This window comes from Pristiophorus japonicus, chromosome 3, assembly GCF_044704955.1.
Source record: "Pristiophorus japonicus isolate sPriJap1 chromosome 3, sPriJap1.hap1, whole genome shotgun sequence".
NCBI classification, from domain to species: Eukaryota; Metazoa; Chordata; class Chondrichthyes; family Pristiophoridae; genus Pristiophorus; species Pristiophorus japonicus.
The window spans coordinates 318,980,802-319,000,825 of NC_091979.1; the positions used below are offsets into that span (position 1 = coordinate 318,980,802).

At 47.0% G+C, this 20,024-nt stretch overlaps 1 protein-coding gene across 1 annotated transcript; it reads right to left on the minus strand.

Moving 5' to 3' along the window:
- Positions 1-8,830: 8,830 nt before the first annotated feature.
- Positions 8,831-11,547, minus strand: LOC139259607 (interferon-induced protein with tetratricopeptide repeats 5-like). The gene has a single exon (XM_070875095.1). The coding sequence runs from the start codon at positions 11,475-11,477 to the stop codon at positions 10,119-10,121; it is 1,359 nt and encodes a 452-aa protein (XP_070731196.1). The 5' UTR covers positions 11,478-11,547; the 3' UTR covers positions 8,831-10,118.
- Between the last annotated feature and the right edge of the window lie 8,477 nt (positions 11,548-20,024).

Sequence of the window (20,024 nt, forward strand, 5' to 3'; positions counted from 1 at the left end):
CACTAATCTCTGAGGGCCAAATTGACCATTTTTATAGCTCCATTCGCGCTAATGGACACTAATGGGACGCAACGAGGTTATCGCCCAGGGGAAGAGGACGATAGTGCCCCCGTGGAAATTGCCCCGGAGGTTTTGGGGGTGTTGTACCGTTAACGCCGCACCCCACGATTTGTGCCCCGGGCTGGCGCATTCACGACGATGATACCATCGGCGTGCACACGGACCCGTCACCACCCCGCGCTGACCCCTTTGCGCCCGGCGGAGGAAAATACTCAGCGGGCGGCGAGGATGGCGTCGGCCGATATCACCGCCAGCTTCACGAGTCGCGAACCCGCGGACATCCACCGCCGACACTACACCCGAATGGGGAGGCCGTTTGCGCCGTGGGCCGCTTTATTTTTCTGTTACCCGACTCCCTGTCAGCCCGACAATGGTGGTCCTCGCCTCGACAGAACCGCAATCCTGCAGCCCGGCACTCTGTTATGAGAGCAGCACTGTTGGCCCAGTCGAGGGTGTCCCTGTTGGCCCAGTGGCAGCCACCAAAGGGACTGCAGAGCACACAGCAGCCCTCCCCTTTAATTGAACCTGAGGGACATTCTGCCACATCAGTGCTAACGGAGCAGACATGAGACGCTGATGCTGCCAGCAGTGCGCTGGGCTCCGAAGTCAGGGCCATCCTACTGCCCCGGGAGCGCCCCTCCACGGACACGAACAATCTCCAATGGCGCTCCACCTCTGTTGAGGGGCGGAAGGGCCAAATTCCACACCCCGGGTGGGACTCCCGAGCCGGGCACAAGGAGTCCCAGCCCCAGAAGTTTACCGCCCCCAATCAGGACGAGTGGCAATTTTATGGAATCTGTTTCCTGTCCCTTCGCGAATTTTGTAACCATGCTGCCACTGCCCCTTTTATTCCATGGGCTTCAACGTTCCTGGCAAGTCTATTTTGAGCCAGTTTGTCGAACGCCTTTTGGAAATCGCATTACCCTCATCAACGCTCTCTGTCACCTCATCAAAAAACTTAATCAAGTTAATGAAACACTATTTGCCTTTAAAAAATCCATGCTGGCTATCTTTAATTAATCCACACTTATCCAAGTGACTGTTCATTTTGTCCCTGATCACTGTTTCTCAAAGCTTCACACTACCGGGGTTAAACTCACTGGCCTGTAATTGCTGGGTTTATCATTTACCAATATGGACCATGACCTCTGGCTGTTCACCCTTGTAGGCTCCGTTACTCCCCCCTCACCCCACAACTGTAAAAATTGGACTATTAAATATAAAAACTCAGAACTGCATTACAGCCCACAAAAAGAGTTGGGCAGCAAAGGGTTAATTCTAACATTGCAGCAAAACCATGAGACACCATCAGAGACAATGATGCAGGCTAACTGCCATTTCATCTAATCAACACAGACAATAGCACCAGAAGAGAGACATTCACACCTTCAATGGTTTCTGTCTGAAAAGATACAGGACCATTCACATATTCATTTACCTTCAGGGGTTACATTGTTAAAGAGGCGTACCTTAGACCATGGTCCCAGAAAGGCTGGTATCAGTGCAGGCCGAGACTGGGCCCTGAACCATTTGAATAAGAATGCGACTGGAAACCAACAATGAAGTCACCTTGGGAAGGTTATATTGTCAGAAAGGACTTCACACGACAGACAGGCGGTGGCCAGAGTAATCATGGACAATGACCCTAAATGAGGGACAATTAGCCACCAAGAATTCCCTGCGAGAGACATTCACACATTTGATGCTGCCATTGTCTTCACAGGAGGGAAAGGAAATCTGTTTTGAGGTTGCAAGTTGGTCTTTGGTATAAAGAAGAGCCATTTCCGAGGGGAAAGCCAGTACAGGAACAGTATCGAAACAGCAACAGACAGCAGTGTGTCTTCGGGACTCAAGCTGCAACTAAGATCTGGGCCTACAGTCAACCTCAGCAGACAGCCGGGGAATTGGTGATTGTACGTTTCCAGTCAAATCATGTGCTGATGCAAATTACCCTTTCATAGGGGTTTGTATTTTGGGGTTAATCCGTCCAATAAAAATCGTAGGGATTTATACTGGGCAGTAATTGTGTGTATGTTCAATAAACGAACAAATCTTCGTTGATCCAAAACCCTGAGCCGTGTGTATTTTGTTCTTTATAAATCCTGAAGTCAAAGAACTGTGTATAATGGGGAACTAGATTTAGAAATACTTACACCCTCCCCTCTCAGAATGTTCTGCAGTCGCTCAGAGACATCCTTAACTCTGGCTACAGGGAGGCAACACTTTATCCTGGAGTCCCGCCTGCAGCCGCAGAAATGCCTCTCTGCTCCTGTAATGATCGAATCCTCTACTACTATTACTCTCCCTCTCTCCTTTCTCCCCCCTGTACAGCTGAGCCACCCGTGGTGCTGTGTACTTTGCTCTGGAACCCAGAGGAGCCATCGCCCTCACCAGTACTCAGAACAGAACCCAGATTGGAAAGCGAGATGCACACAGGAGAGTCCTGCACTACATGCCTGGTCCTCCTCTTCTGTCTGGCAGTCACCCATTTCCTCCCTGGCTGCTCACTCCTAGGGTGCTGAGTGACCATCTCCTGAAACATGCTATTCCCGAAGTTCTCAGCCTAACGGATGCACCGCAGTGATGCCCGTTGCTACTCAAGCTCCAAAACCCGGAGCTCGAGCTCCTCCAGCTGACGACACTTCCTACACATGTGTTTGTCCAGGACACGGGAAGTGTCCTGGAGTTCCCACATGGCAGAGTGTGCATACCACGGGACTGAGCTGCCCTGTCATGCCTCTATTGAGAAAATAGGAGCAATAGTAGGCCATTCGGCCCTTCCAGCCTGCACCACCATTCAATATGATCATGGCTGATCCTCTATCTCAACACCATATTCTCGCTTTCTCCCCATGCCCCTTGATGCCTTTTGTGTCAAGTGAAGAAATTTCTCCACATCTCAGTCCGAAATTTCCTACCCTGTATCCTGAGACTGTGACCTCTTGTTCCAGACTTCCCAGCCACCGGAAAGATCCTCCCCGCATCCAGTCTGCCCAACCCCATCAGAATTTTATACGTTTCAATGAAGACAGGCCGAGTTGACCCAATCTCTCCTCATACGACAGTCCTGCCATCCCAGGAATCAGTCTGGTGAACCTTCGCTGCACTCTCTCTATGGCAAGTATATCCTTTCTTAGGTAAGGAGCCCAAAACTGCACACAATATTCCAGGTATGGTCTCACCAAGGCTCTGTATAACTGTAGTAAGACATCCTTGCTCCTGTACTCAAATCCTCTTGCAATGAAGGCCAACATACCATTTCCCTTACTAACTGCTGACTGCACCGGCATGTTTGCTTTCAATGACTGGTGTACAAGGACACCCAGGTCTCTTTGTACATCGACATTTCCCAAGCTATCACCATTTAAATAATACTTTGTCTTTATGTTTTTTCTACCAAAGTGGATAACTTCACATTTATCCACGTTATTCTGCATCTGCCATGTGTTTGCCCACTCACTCAACCTATCTAAATCACCTTGCAGAGTCTTTGCATCCTCCTCACAACTCACAATCCCACCTAGTTTTGTGTCGTCAGCAAACTTGGAAATATTACATTAGGTTCCCTCATTCAAATCATTTATATATATATTTTGAATAGCTGAGGCCTAAGCACGGATCCTTATGGTACCCCACTAGTCACTGCCCGCCACCCCGAAAAAGACCCGTTTATTCCTACTCTCTGTTTCCTGTCAGTTAACCAATTTTCAATCCCATGCCAGTATATTGCCCCCAATCCTATGTGCTTTAATTTTGCACACTAATGTCTTATGTGGGATTTTACCAAAGGCCTTCTGAAAATCCAAATACACTACATCCACTGGTTCTCCCTTATCTATTCTATCAGTTACATCCTCAAAAATCTCCAGTAAGTTTGTCAAACACAATTTTCCTTTCACAAATCCATGTTGATTTTGTCTAATCCTTTTGATAGTTTCTAAGTGTGCCGTTATCACATCCTACATAATAGACTCTAGCATTTTTCCTGCTACTGATGTTAGGCTAACCGGTGTGTAGTTCCCTGTTTTCTCGCTCCCTCCTTTTTTAAATAATGGGGTTACATTTGCCACCCTCCAATCTGCAGGAACTGTTCCATAATCTATAGAATTTTGGAAAATGACAACCAATGCAGCCACTATTTCCATGGCTACCTCTTTTAGTTCTCTGGGATGCAGATTATCAGGCCCTGGGGATTTATCGGCCCTCAGTCCTAGTAGTTTCTCCAGCACTATTTTCTTACCAATAATCATTTCCTTTAATTCCTCTTGCTCACTCGACCCTTGGTTCCCTCGCATTTCTGGGATGTTATTTGTGTCGTCTTGCGTGAAGACAGAACCAAAGTATTTATTTAATTGTTCTGCCATTTCCTTGTTCCCCATTATAAATTCTCCCGTTTCTGACTGTAAAGGATCTACATTTGTCTTCACTAATCTTTTTCTTTTTACATACTTGTAGAAACTTTTGCAGTCGGTTTTTATGTTTCTTGCAAGTTTACTCTCATACTCTATTTTTCCTTTCTTAATCAATCTCTTGGTCCTTTTTTGCTGAATTCTGAACTGCTCCCAATAATCCTCAGGCTTCCTACTTTTTCTGGCAACTTTATATGACCCCTCTGTGAATAGAAACATAGAAACATAGAAAGTAGATGCAGGAGTAGGCCATTCGGCCCTTCGAGCCTGCACCACCATTCAATATGATCATGGTTGATCATGCAACTTCAGTACCCCATTCCTGCTTTCTCTCCATACCCCTTGATCCCTTTAGCCATAAGGGCCACATCTAACTCTCTTTTGAATATATCTAACAAACTGGCCTCAACAACTTTCTGTGGTAGAGAATTCCACAGGTTCACCACTCTCTGGGTGAAGAGGTTTCTCCTCATCTCGGTCCTAAATGGCTTAATCCTTATCCTTAGACTGTGACCCCTGGTTCTGGACTTCCTCAACATCGGGAACATTCTTCCTGCATCTAACTTGTCCAATCCTGTCAGAATTTTATATGTTTCTATGAGATCCCCCCTCATACTTCTAAATTCCAGTGAATATAAGCCTAGTCGATACAGTCTTTCTTCATATGTCAGTTCTGCCATCCCGGGAATCAAGCTGGTGAACCTTCACTGCACTCCCTCAATAGCAAGAATGTTCTTCCTCAGATTAGGAGACCAAAACTGCACACAATACTCAAGGTGTGGTTTCACCAAGACCCTGTACAACTGTAGTAAGACCTCCCTGCTCCTATACTCAAATCCCCTTGCTATGAAGGCCAGCATGCCATTTGCCTTCTTTACTGCCTGCTGTACCTGCATGCCGACCTTCAGTGACTGATGTACCATGATACCCAGGTCTCGTTGCACCTACCCTTTTCTTAATCTGTCACCATTCAGATATTATTCTGCCTTCCTGTTTTTGCAACCAAAGTGGATAACCTCACTTATTACTATCCTTAATTTCTTTTGCTAGCCATGGTCGGGCCACTTTTCCTTTTGTGTTTTTGCACCAGAAAGGAATGTATAACTGTTGCATTTCATGCATTCGTTCCTTAAATGTTAGATATTGCCTATCCACCATCATGCCTTTTAATGAATCTTCTCAATCTATCATAGCCAATTCATTCCTCATACCTTCGTAGTTTCCTGTGTTTAGATTTAGGATACTTGTTTTGGATTGGACTACTTCACTTTCTATCTTAATAAAGAATTCTATCATGTTATGGTCACTCTTCCCTGAAGGACCGCGCGCAACAAGACTATTAATTAATGTCATCTCATTGCAGAATATTCAATCTAGGATAGCCTGTTCCCTCATAGACTGCTCAACATACTGGTCTAAAAAACCATCTTGTACAGACATATTTAATAGACTATGAACTAACCTGGGAGAAATAAACTTTAAATTTAAAAAAAACACTCACCAGCTACTCACCTTTGTGCCGATGTCATTTTGGCTTTTTTACTCTGACGTCACTATTTCAAATTCAGCCTGTGTTGAGTTGCTCAGCACTCGCTCTCGCTCTCGCTCTGGTCCGCCTCAGCTCCAATCATTTACCAGCTGTCCTGTGATGTCACTGCTGGATTTTTCTCCTCTCTGCTCCTCCAATGCTGCTGCTGATTAGGTTTACGCTGGTCTCTCCTCTGCTGATCAAATCTTGTCCCTCCCCCAATGCTGCTGCTGATTAGGTCTACACTGGTCTCTCCTCTGCTGTTTAAATCTTGCCTCTCCTCCAATGCTGCTGCTGATTAGAATTTAACTCACAAAACTAACATTAACTAGTTCAGAATGTATTAGCATTTACACTATCAACCTCCAATGAGGATCTGCATGAGCTATTGAGTGAATGAATTAATTCTTGACAATTATGAAAGAGGAAGTCAGACATAGACATAGAAACATAGAAAATAGGTGCAGGAGTAGGCCATTCGGCCCTTCTAGCCTGCACCGCCATTCAATGAGTTCATGGCTGAACATGCAGCACAAAGTTGACTTGCTGCCTGTATTGCAATTAACAGCCACAGGTTAATCGCACTTCATGATCCCTGCACCCATCTTTTATGAATGGGAAATCGTGTTTGACAAATCTGTTTTGAGTTTTTTGAAGATGTAACTTGCAGGATGGATAAGGGGAAAACCAGTGGGTGTAGTGTATTTGGATTTTCAAAAAACATTCGATAAGGTGTCACACAAGAGGTTATTACACAAAATTACGTCTCATGGTATTGGGGGTAATATATTAGCATGGATTGAAACTGGTTAATGGACAGAAAACAGAGAGTAGGAATAAACAAGAATGTTTAAGTTTGGCAGGCTGTGACTAGAGGGGTACCTCAAGGTTCAGTGCTTGGGCCTCAGCTACTTACAATCTATATTAATGACTTCGATGAAGGGACGGTGTAAAACGTATCCAACTTTGCTGATGATACAAAGTTAGGTGGGAAAGCAAGCTGAGAGGAGTACACAAAGAGGCTGCAGAGAGATAAAGGCCCCTATTTTCTATTTGCTGGATTTTTGGTGCCCACACATGTTAATGTATGATTTTTTTCTGTGCGTTTGCGGCAGAGAAAAAAAATTGGGACTTTCGTCAAAGAAATATTTGAATTGGTGCAACGCTCTCCGAAGTTAGTTTGGGGCGGAGCTACAAGTCTACGGTAAAAACTCTCTGGGCATGCGCGAAAAGCTGAAGTTGCCAGGACAACCAGAGACGCTGATGCAAGCTGAAACCCACTCCCCTGAAAGGACTGCTCCCCACCGGCGGGACCCGGTGCAATCTCCGGCCGAATGGCCCTCCGGCTCCTGAACTTCAACTCGCAGGGTGACCGGGGGGGGCCATTCAGTCCGGGATTGTAGTGGGTCCAGCCGGTGAGGAACAGTCCTTTCGGGGGGATTGTAGTGGGTCCAGCCGGTGAGGAACAGTCCTTTCAGGGGATTGTAGTGGGTCCAGCCGGTGGGGAAAAGTCCTTTCGGGGGGATTGTAGTGGGTCCAGCCGGTGGGGAACAGTCCTTTCGGGGGATTGTAGTGGGTCCAGCCGGTGGGGAACAGTCCTTTCGGGGGATTGTAGTGGGTCCAGCCGGTGGGGAAAAGTCCTTTCGGGGGGATTGTAGTGGGTCCAGCCGGTGGGGAAAAGTCCTTTCGGGAGATTGTAGTGGGTCCAGCCGGTGAGGAACAGTCCTTTCAGGGGATTGTAGTGGGTCCAGCCGGTGGGGAACAGTCCTTTCGGGGGGATTGTAGTGGGTCCAGCCGGTGGGGAAAAGTCCTTTCGGGAGATTGTAGTGGGTCCAGCCAGTGGGGAACAGTCCTTTCGGCCGGGGATTGTAGCGGGAGGAGCAGTCCTTTTGACCGGAAATGTTCTTCCCTTGCTCCAAAAAGAGTTCCCCGTGAAAAAAAGATAATTTGTTTTAACACAATTGAAAAATTGAAAGATATAAAATTCTTACGGGGCTTGACAGGGTTAATGCTGGGGGGTTAATGCTGGGTAAATGTTTTCCCTGTCTGGGGAATTTAGAACACAGGGTCACAGTCACAGAATAAGGGATAGGCAATTTAGGACTGAGATGAGGAGAAATGTCTTCACTCAAAGGGGTGTGAACCTTGGCAATTCTCTACCCCAGAGAGCTGTGGATGCTCAGTCGTTGAGTATATTCAAGACAGAGGCCGATAAAATTTTGGGAACAAAGGGAATTAAAGGATATGGGGATAGTGCGGGAAGGTGGAATTGAGGTACATCAGTCATGATCTCATTGAATGGCGGAGCAGGCTCGAAGGGCCAAATGGCCTCCTCCTGCTCTGATTTTGAATGTTCTTATGTCTTCGGGGCTGTCCAATTTAGCCCCCCCCCCACTCCGCCCTCCCACACACAGGTGTCTGTGCAGCCCCTCCAATACCTTAAAACTAGTTTCCAGCATTGCACAGACCTGGGACAATACCTCCACAGAAAAGCTGAACCCTTCCAGGGGCTGCTTTTCCAATAGGTCTAAATATGATGTGAGGCGTCTGCAGCCTCTCCCAATGTTAGATTCTTCCATTGTCCCATTCCTCTGGATCTTCCCAACCATTCCTCCCTCACCTTTCTCTAATAGCACTGTGGCTACAGCTAGCAGTGTAAGGGCCATGTTTCACTCCACAATCAACAGCTGTTTAGTTTACTGCCTGTGTTAAAGGCTGGTCTGAATGTTCCTTACAGAGCTGGTACAGTTCACCATCACAAAGTGTGGATTATGAGTGACACTTACTGTCAGCATTAGCACAGATCAATGACACAAATAAAATTGTAGTTATAGTATCTTTTTATTGGTTATTTTAACACTCAATCTCTGATATTACAGCAAATTAACATTTCTCATTGGGAAATCTGTATCTGCAACTATAAAGCTTTATTATTTTTCATCATTTTAACTTATTTTTTATATCCCTTAGCCGTGGTGGAAATTAACCGCTTCCATTGAAGAGGCAGGAAATCAGGGAGCTGCGGGCGGCTCGTTACAGGGAGAGAGAGAACATAATCTTTCTTCAGGCGTGATACCGACCATCCCGTTTTAACAATGTCAGTGACTGAGGCTCCTTGTCAGCAGTGGGATGAATAAAATTAAGCCCACATTATTCTGAAGGAGCACTGGCACTCATCCTGTCCCCCACCAAAAAATAATTCATCTCTTATTCGGGACTCTGATGCTGTCCCGCCAGGTTTTATTGAGCAAAGGGCCCGCGGTTGTTGCTTCACCCGACAGGCTGTTGTTCCCCATCCATTGAAGAGGCTGCAAATCAGGGAGCTGCGGGCGGCTCGTTACACAGAGAGAGAGAGAAATTAATCTTTCTTCAGGCATGATACCGGCCATCCCGTGTAGCAGGGAAATTGCACAATCCGGGTGAAATCGGCCGAACCAGTGTAAAAGATCGCAGAAACTCGAGCATAAGTTCTGTCAAGCATCAACCGAGATTTCCGGGATCTTTAACCCTGGTTTAAAAAGCTTTCTGTCCGAAGCTGGCGCCGCCCACAAAACTGGCCACACCCCCAGATAGAAATAACGAGGATGGTGAGTTTCCGCCCATTGCGTCCATTTGCAACCTTTCGAGGAGCGTTTTCAAATTGAGCTGGTTTTCTGAGGTGCCCAGGCACTAGTAGGCACAATTTAATAGGTTTTACATCTTAAAAATATTTAAATTATTAAAAGTCTGACTAGTGTACAACAATAAAACTTATAACTGGTTCAGTGTAGATTTTAAAGCCATTTTCATCATCTTAAATCAGGTAAAGCACAGCTGAAAGACTGACTAAAAATATTAAATTTTGCAGGTTACATCCATTTTCAGCTGTATCAATAAAGCTGCACCAATTGCCACTCTTAAATATATCAATGAATATTTTGAATGCAAAAAATAACTGATTATATTCTGTTACACTGACTGACTGCACTGGTTCTTGGAAGATTTTACGTTTCTGATTAAGCAAATGCATTTAGTGGAAACTTAAACTGTAAGCTAACCAGCGTAACTTCAAGTGCAATTTGCACCCAAAGCAGAAACTCTACCCGCTGTGTTTAGTTTTAGCTGGGAGAGTCGTCGTTGATTTAGATAGAAAGACGTAATTCACAAAGAGCACTTAGATATTCTTCATTGTCACAATCAAACTCCAAGGCCTTTTCAAAGCACTCAATAGCTTCACACTTCTCCCCATCCAGCTGGTGCAGTAACCCAAGAACACCAAAGGCCTTGCTGTCTCTGGGATTCCTGTCAATTTGTTTTGTTGCAATCTTTCTCAAGTTTTCGCGACACAATTGCCATTCCACTGTGTCACGTTGGATTTTAAGTCCTTCCAGAAAATAGCTGATGGCATTTGATTCAGATCTTTTGTGATGCAGTTCAAATAACCCAAACTGCACATTTACTGCCTGCTTATTATCAGGATGAATATCCTCTAATTTCAGTAGATTACTGTAAATCTCCTCTGCTTTGAGATATTCTCCATTTAATGAACAGATTCCTGCAAAATCCAGTTGTGCAAAAATAAATGTTAATGGGCGGGGCTCAAATGCCTTTTCAAAATGGTACTTGCATAGTTTGATCAACTCAGCTTTCTGTTGAAAAGCAGCATTGCGAGGGTCTTTGCTGCTTGGATATTTGATCAGTTGAAATAGTTTTTTTCTGTAACACAGACCTATTTGGTGGTGTATGAAGGTAGAGTTTGGGGTAATTTCTAATGCTTTCTTCAATAGCTCCACAGCTTTTTCCACATCTCCTTCTCTTCTGTAAAATTTTGCTGCATAACGAGTTACATATAGAAGATCAGGGGACTTCTGCAATGCTTGTTCAACTAATTTCAGTGCTTCCTCATTTTGATTGAACTCTTGTAGTTTTAGAGCCAACATCACCATGGCTACAGAGTCATCTGGATCAAGTTCCAGCACACGTCGCAACTGCTTCACTGATTGGCTGCGGTCACCACTCTCTGGGGTACCAGAAAACCCTTCCAGACGGAACAGAGCAGTCGCATAGCCAACGTTCCATTCAGTGTCATCAGGATCTTCCTCCAGAGCCTTCTCAAAACATTCCTTTGCCTCTTCATAATATTTCCTGGAAGATTTCAACAGTGACCAACCCTTCTCCCCGTATACTTCAGGTATCAGTGCTGTATACCGAGAGCCATCAGTAAATTGTTTACAGATCATCTCCAGCTTGTCGAGGTAGGACTGGGCCTCTGTCAGTTGGCCCATGTGATAATATACCCAGGCATAGTTTCCATAGGTGATGATGCTTCTTCTTTCAAATTCATGTTCATGGTTCTCCCTCAGAATCTTTTCAGCTTCCTTTAAGTTTTGAATTGCCTCTTCACAGTTGCCTTGCAGACAGTTTACAAAAGCGAGGTGGTTGTAAGACCTGGCCTGATATTTCACACCAGCCTGTATTGAATCTTGCAATCTATACTTCATGTCGTCCAAGTCAATGTTTTCTTTCTGTGGACCCCACGTGAATTGACATTGAAGCTGATCGAGCTTCACTTTCAACAAATCCTTCTGTGTGTTGCTGCAAGAGAACAAAATTCATCAAAACCCATCTCAGACTGGCTGTGTCACCCCCTCCCCTCTCTCCGGTTTCTTTAACTAAAGCCTTCTCCCGACTCCTGGACCCACTGACCATGAAATCTCTGGTCACACAAAGGTGACCTCTGCAAAAACCACTGCAAAAGGAAAAGGTATGACTGCAAATCTCAGCTGTACTTACACTGGTCTCCTTCATGCTGGCTGATGTACCAGCTCCTGGACATTTAGTCTTCTCACCCAATGTGCAGCATCGCCTCAAACACCTCCACTCCCAATGATATGAACAGGAACATTGGTTGAAGTACTCAGTCTGCCTGTTGGTTCACCCATTACATCTCCTTCTCATTCCATGCATTCCATTCTGAAATGGGAGTTCCTCACTAAAAAGGTCAGAGCTCATTCTAAAACACTCTCCCTCTCACATTGGCAGTCCAGGTAACTCTCCACTAAACAGATCATCAACCTGGTCCTCCACAGGGACCCTGCTGTCTGTGAGCAGGTCATTCCCCACCCCAACATGCGGAAGGAGAACCTAGAGGTCTTTAAAATTATGAAAGGTTATGATAGAGTAGACCCAGAGAAAGTGTTTCCACTGTGAGGAGGAGCAAAACTAGAGGCCATCAGTGTAAGATAGACACCAAGAAATCAAATAGGGAATTCAAAAGAAACTTCTTTACCCAGAGAGCGGTGAGAATGTGGAACTCGCGACCATAGGGAGTGGTTGAAGTAAATAGTATCGATGCATTTAAGGGGAGACTGGATAAGCATATGAGGGAGAAGGGATTAGAGGGTTATGCAGATAGAATTAGCTGAGGAAAGACAGGAGGAGGCTCGAGTGGAGCATAAACCAGCATGGACTGGCTGGGCTGAATGGCCGGTTTCTGTGCTGTGTATCCTATGTAACACTCTCTAATCCCATCCTTAAAGCAGAAAAGAAGGCCCAACACAAAGATATCAGCATTCTGAAAGACCATGTTTCATGAACTGACTCTTACCCTGCTGAAAATCTTCCACCATGCCATCCTCCAGATGGGATGTTAAACCAAGGCAGCCTCTGCCTATTCCAGTGGATCAAGTGGACCTCATAGATTCTATGGCATTATCCATGAATTCTGTGTTCCTCTAACTCGGGCTCGTGTCCTTCCCCCACTTCACCCACTGGTGGTGGCCGAGCCATCAGCCCAGACAGGCCCGATACTCTGGAATTCCCTCGCTGAACCTCTCCACCTCACTCTCCTCCTTTACAATCTCCTATCTCTTTGACTAAGCTTTTGTCATCGCTCTAATCATCCTCTTCTTTGCCTCGGTGTCCATTGTTGTCTGATTACGTTGCTGTGAAGCACCGTGGGATGTTTTACTCGGTGAAAAGTGCTATATAAATGCCAGTTGTTGTTGTTGTGTAAACTGAGTTGTCACATTTCCCGAGAAAACAACAGTGACTGCACTGCAAAATAATTCACTGAATGTGAAGCACTTTGGGACATTTCTGAGAGGTGTGATAAGGTGTTACATCAACAAAAATTCTTTCTTCCTTGCTGTTAAACTCACGTCGATACACTTCATCCCCCAGCCATCCCAGCTTCTCCTTGCACTCTACTCCGCCGGCCTCTTGTTCCTGTTGGCTCTCGTCTCCCTCCCCCCACAATCCAAGCTGTCATTCTTACCCCTGCCCCAGTTCATGGTGGCTTTCCTCCCTTTGCTGCTCCGTTCAAACTGCTGCACCTGTCCTTTCCCCCAGTTCATGTCAGCACTCTTCTCCCCCGCCCCCATTCTCAATGTAAGTCAGCACTTTTCCTTCTCCTACACACTTTAAGCTGGCACTCTCCTCCTGCATTTCATGCTGTGTCCATCCCCCCATCCCAGTCCATGCTGTACTCTCCCTTTGCTTTATAGTTCAGGTTGCTTTAGTTTGGATATATGAAAGTGCTGGAAATCACTATTTTACATTAGTAGATCCCTTCTAGATTCCCATGGAACACAAAGTGAAACTTTCTTTCTTCAAACTCTGGATATGACCTGAGGGCACTTACAGAATACGCCTTTCCACCACAGTATAATATTCAAGTTTAACTTTGTACTTTCAACAGAGCCCAGTCAAAAGTAATGTAAATTGTTGTTTGAGTTATAATCCTATGAACAGGTCTGCCTTTTGCCTCATGTTTACTGACTATCACCAGTCTTGGTGCAGCAGTGTTCCCTTATCTGTGTGTCTCACTGTGAGCCACTAATCCCAGCTCTCTGCATTTCAACTGCTTTGTAATGTAAGCTACTTTATTTCTGAAAACTAGCTCCTTCGATAGTCTACACGTAAATTTAAATAAAGGAGGAATTCCAATGACCGTTACCTCATAGTGCTGATCGATGGACAATGCGTTGAATTCCCTTTTCAGCTCCAACTGTACTTCCAATGGAGAGTTGATCGAGAAATGTGTTTGTTGTGTGGTTTTCCAGCTCATTTATACTGTCCAATCATTGATCGCTATGAATCATTGTCTGAATGTGAATAGAAACTAAATGTAGAAAACGAAACTAAGAACCAATGTGTTTATCCAAGAAATAGAGGTGCCAGCAGAGTAACATTGTGTGCTGTCACAGAATTCTATGGAATCTATTATCAACATCGGATGGTTTCATAACAGAAAAAGACCACTTGGCCCAAACGGCCCAACTCTGCCTGCTCACCATTTCCCTCAGTCTCCTCTAGTTGTCTTCTGAACCCACTTATATTATAGGCTCCAATGACATTTCACTGATCACTTGCTCCATCTTTCTCTTGCCCTTTATAAGGCTGCAACCAGTTACTTTGCTGGAAGAATGGCTGAGGCACAGGCAACTTTGAGGGCGTCAGTATTGGAATGGCTCTGATTTTCTGAGATGAATCCATGGTGAAGTGAGGGCTGGAAGAGCAAGATTGTTGGACATTGAGGGCAGGAGATCCCATTGAGGGTGGTGTCGGCTGTCTGGGGTGAGATGGCAGAAATAGTCAGTGCTGCCTTCACACAGTGGTGGAGGAGGTTCAATGACCTCATAAGGGTAGCTAATTCAAGTCAAGTTATTCATACAATATACATCCTCTATCACTCAGAACCTCACTCACATCTATCCCTCTCATACTCTTTATCAGAATCTGGGTGTCAGAGGAACTCACTTCTGAAAAGGGAAACCTCTAAACACTCAAGCACCTTCTTTGTTCAAATCTACTGTCCCAACTCACGTTGCCTGCCACACAGGCTACAACTAGTCTACAAGGTCACATCACTTGAAGGAATAATGTACCTGCTTATCTCAGCATCATGGGATACACACATTCATATTGGGGAAAGTTTGTACACCTTTCACATACTGTTAACATTGTAGGAAATACAACCAGAGCTAAAGAAATAGAACCGAGGGAAGGAGCAGCAGATCCTGAGCACACATGAAGAGGAGATGTCTTACATCGTGGGCAAGGAGACAGGAGAACCTGTGCAAAGGGTGAAATTGGAGGCACGATGGCAGCAGAAGGTTGGAAAAAGTTGGGAAATTCTCATCATAGGTAGTCTCAGATTTATTTGCTTTCTCAAAGCAGCTCAACAACAGTACACTCAGCAATTACTGCTTTAAGGGGGAATGTCACCGTGCGTGCGGTTAAACAAGCTTTTCTTTGTTTCACATCAGAGGGAATGCATTCAGTCAAGGAGCCAGCCATGATGATCATCACCCATGCACTTCCGCTGGAGATTAGCTGCTGGAACCACAGCCACATCTGCTGTCACATGGACCATTTCCCATATCTCGGGAGCCTCTTATCAACAAAGACAGACAGTGATGCGGAGATTCAGCATCGCCTCCAGTGCGCCAGTGCAGCCTTCGGCCGTCTGAGAAAAAGTGTATTTGAAAATCAGGCCCTCACATCTCCCACCAGGCTCATGGTCTACAGGGCTGTAGTAATACCCAACTCCTGTATGGATCTGAGGCATGGACGATGTATAGAAGACACCTCAAGTCGCTGGAGATATATCACCAACGATGTCTCCGCAAGATCCTGCAAATCCCCTGGGAGGACAGACGCACCAACATCAGTGTCCTCGACCAGGCTAACATCCCCAGTATTGAAGCACTGACCACACTCAATCAGCTTCGCTGGGCAGGCCACATAGTTTGCATGCCAGATACGAGACTCCCTAAGCAAATGCTTTATGCGGAGCTCCTTCATAGTAAACGGGCCAAAGGAGGACAGCGGAAACGTTATAAGGACACCCTCAAAGCCTCCCTGGTAAAGTGCGACATCACCACTGACACCTGGCAGACTCTGGCCAAAGACCGCCCGAGGTGGAGAAAGTTCATCCGGGAGGGCGTTGAGCTCTTAGACTCTCAACGCAAAGAGCGTGAAGAGGTCAAACACAGGCAGCGGAAGGATCGCGTGGCAAACCAGCCCCACCGACCCCTTCCCTCGACGAATGTCTGTCCCACCTGTAACAGGGTCTGTGGCTCTCGTATCGGACTATTCAACCATCAAAGGACTCACTTTGGGAGTGGAAGCAAGTCCTCCTCGATTCCGAGGGACTGCCTATGATGATGATGATGATGATGCTGTCACTTCCTCACCAATTGCAGCATGGCATTCGAATTGTACCAGCACCAGCACAGATAGTGGAGGAAATAGTTGATGGGTCAAAAGGGTTTTCACAGGGTGAAACATAGAAACATAGAAAATAGGTGCAGGAGTAGGCCATTCAGCCCTTCGAGCCTGCACCACCATTCAATAAGATCATGGCTGATCATTCCCTCAGTACCCCTTTCCTGCTTTCTCTCCATACCCCTTGATCCCTTTAGCCGTAAGGGCCATATCTAACTCCCTCTTGAACATATCCAATGAACTGGCATCAACAACTCTCTGCGGCAGGGAATTCCACAGGTTAACAACACTCTGAGTGAAGAAGTTTCTCCTCATCTCAGTCCTAAATGGCCTACCCTTTATCCTAAGAATATGTCTCCTGGTTCTGGACTTCCCCCATATCGGGAACATTCTTCCTGCATCTAACCTGTCCAGTCCTGTCAGAATTTTATGTGTTTCTATGAGATCCTCTCTCATTCTTCTAAACTCTAGTGAATAAAGGCCTAGTTGATCCAATCTCTCCTCATATGTCAGTCCAGCCATCCCTGGAATCAGTCTGGTGAATCTTCGCGGCACTCGCTCAATAGCAAGAATGTCCTTTCTCAGATTAGGAGACCAAAACTGAACACAATATTCCAGGTGAGGCCTCACCAAGGCCCTGTACAACTGCTGTAAGACATCCCTGCTCCTATACTCAAAGTCCCTAGCTATGAAGGCCAACATACCATTTGCCTTCTTCACCGCCTGCTATACCTGCATGCCAACTTTCAATGACTGATGAACCATGACTCCCAGGTCTCATTGCACCTCCCCTTTTCCGAATCTGTCGCCATTCAGATAATATTCTGCCTTCGTGTTTTTGTCCCTAAAATGGATAACCTCACATTTATCCACATTATACTGCATCTGCCATGCATTTATCCACTCACCTAACCTGTCCAAGTCACCCTGCAGCCTCTTAGCGTCTTCCTCACAGCTCACACCGCCACCCAGTTTAGTATCATCTGCAAACTTGGAGATATTACACTCAATTCCTTCATCTAAATCGTTAATGTATATTGTAAAGAGCTGGGGTCCCAGCACTGAGCCCTGCGGTACTCCACTAGTCACTGCCTGCCATTCTGAAAAGGACCCATTTATCCCGACTCTCTGTTTCCTGTCTAACAACCTATCCACGTCAGTACATTACCCCCAATAACATGTGCTTTGATTTTGCACACCAATCTCTCATGCGGGACCTTGTCAAAAGTCTTTTGAAAGTCCAAATACACCACATCCACTGGTTCTCCCTTGTCCATTCTGCTAGTTACGTCCTCAAAAAATTCCAGAAGATTCGTCAAGCATGATTTCCCTTTCATAAATCCATGCTGACTTGGACCGATCCTGTCACTGCTTTCCAAATGCGCTGCTATTTCATCCTTAATGATTGATTCCAACATTTTCCCCACTACTGATGTCAGGCTAACATATCTATAATTATGCGTTTTCTCTCTCCCTACTTTTTTAAAAAGTGGTGTTACATTAGCTACCCTCCAGTCCATAGGAACTGATCCAGAGCCGATAGACTGTTGGAAAATGATCACCAATGCATCCACTATTTGTAGGGCCACTTCCTTCATTGCGAGAGGGATGGAGTACAAAAGCAGGGAGGTCCTGCTGCAACTGTACAGGGTATTGGTGAGGCCACACCTGGAGTACTGCGTGCAGTTTTGGTCACCTTACTTAAGGAAGGATATACTAACTTTGGAGGGGGTACAGAGACGATTCACTCGGCTGATTCCGGAGTTGAGGGGGTTACCTTATGATGATAGATTGAGTAGACTGGGTCTTTACTCGTTGGAGTTCAGAAGGATGAGGGGTGATCTTATAGAAACATTTAAAATAATGAAAGGGATAGACAAGATAGAGGCAGAGAGGTTGTTTCCACTGGTTGGGGAGACTAGAACTAGGGGGCACAGCCTCAAAATACGGGGGAGCCAATTTAAAACCGAGTTGAGAAGGAATTTCTTCTCCCAGAGGGTTGTGAATCTGTGGAATTCTCTGCCCAAGGAAGCAGTTGAGGCTAGCTCATTGAATGTATTCAAATCACAGATAGATTTTTAACCAATAAGGGAATTAAGGGTTACGGGGAGCAGTCGGGTAAGTGGAGCTGAGTCCACGGCCAGATCAGCCATGATCTTATTGAATGGCGGAGCAGGCTCGAGGGGCTAGATGGCCTACTCCTGTTCCTAATTCTTATGCTCTTATGTTCTTATGTAGTACTCTGGGATGCAGACTATCAGGTCCCGGGGATTTATTGTCCTTCAATCCCATCAATTTCCCCAACACGATTTCCCGCTTTATAAGTATATCCTTCAGTTCTTCCTTCTCACTAGACCCACTGTCCCCTGGTACATTCGGAAGATTATTTGTGTCTTCCTTCGTGAAGACAGAACAATTTGTTCAATTGGTCTGCCATTTCTTGTTCCCCATTATGGGCCCAAGTTTCGAACCACACCTAAAACGCGCAGCCCGGGCCTGGATACCCGTTTTTCGCGCCACAAAGTGCGCCGAAAAAAAACTTACCTATTCTCCACCTCCCTGCAGGTCCTCTGGAGCTGGGCACGGCACAGCACGAGCTGTGGAGGGCGGAGCCAGGTCCCTGCGCTGAAAACAGTGCCGGGACCTCTGCACATGCGTGCTACAGTGGGCGCGTGTGTGCAGTAGCTCCAGGCTCCCAAAACTGCAGGAGGAGGCCCGAAGCACCCTAGCCCTGGCCGAATGGCCTCACTAGGGCTGCGTGCATAAGGCTCCACCCACCTGACCGGACCCGACCCGACCTCTGCTCCCCCCCCCCCCCCGGACCTCCACGACTCTCCCACCACCCCCCCCCCCGGACCTCCGCGACTCTCCCACCACCCCCCCGCCGGACTTCCGCGGCCCCCCCCAGAGACCCGACGCCACTTACCTGTAAATCCAGCCCGAAGTCTTGTGCCCGGCCATTCATCATCCTTCTCTCCCTTCCCCCCCCTCCTCTCTCCTTCCCTCCCTCCCTCCTCTCTCCTTCCCTCCCTCCCTCCTCTCTCCTTCCCTCCTGCCCTCCTCTCTCCTTCCCTCCCTCCCTCTCTCCTCTCTCCTTCCCTCCCTCTCTCCTTCCCTCCCTCCTCTCTCCTTCCCTCCCTCCCTCCACTCTCCTTCCCTCCCTCCCTCCTCTCTCCTTCCCTCCCTCCCTCCCTCCTTCCCTCCTCTCTCCTTCCCTCCCTCCTCTCTCTTTCCCTCCTTCCCTCCCTCCCTCCTCTCTCCTTCCCTCCCTCCTCTCTCCTTCCCTCCCTCCCTCCTCTCTCCTTCCCATCCTCAACTCCCTCCTCTCTTCTTCCCTCTCTCCCTCCTCTCTCCTTCCATCCCTCACCCCCTCCTCTCTCCTTCCCTCCCTCCCTCCTCTCTCCTTCCCTCCCTCCCTCCTCTCTCCTTCTCTCCCTCCCTCCTCTCTCCTTCCCTCCCTCCATCCTCTCTTCTTCCCTCCTTCCCTCCCTCCTCTCTCCCTCCCTCCTCTCTCATTCTCTCCTTCCCTCCCTCCCTCCTCTCTCCTTCCCTCCCTCCCTCCTCTCTGCTTCCCTCCCTCCATCCTCTCTCCCTTCTCCCCCTCTCCCCCCTTCTCCTCGCCCCTCCTCTCCTCCCCCCTCCCCCTCCTCCTCCACCCCCCTCCTTCTCCTGCCCCCCCACCCCCCCTCCTCCTCCCCCTCCCCCTTCCCCCCCTCCTCCTCCTCCTCCCCCTCCCAGCCCCCTCCTCCTCCCCCTCCTCCACCCCTCCCCCTCCCACCTCCCTTCTCCCCTTCTCCCCCTCCCACCCCCCTTCTCCC

Coding starts and splice junctions, on each gene's coding strand:
- LOC139259607 (XM_070875095.1), bottom strand. CDS start 11,477: ATGAAGTATAGATTGCAAGATTCAATACAGGCTGGTGTGAAATATCAG.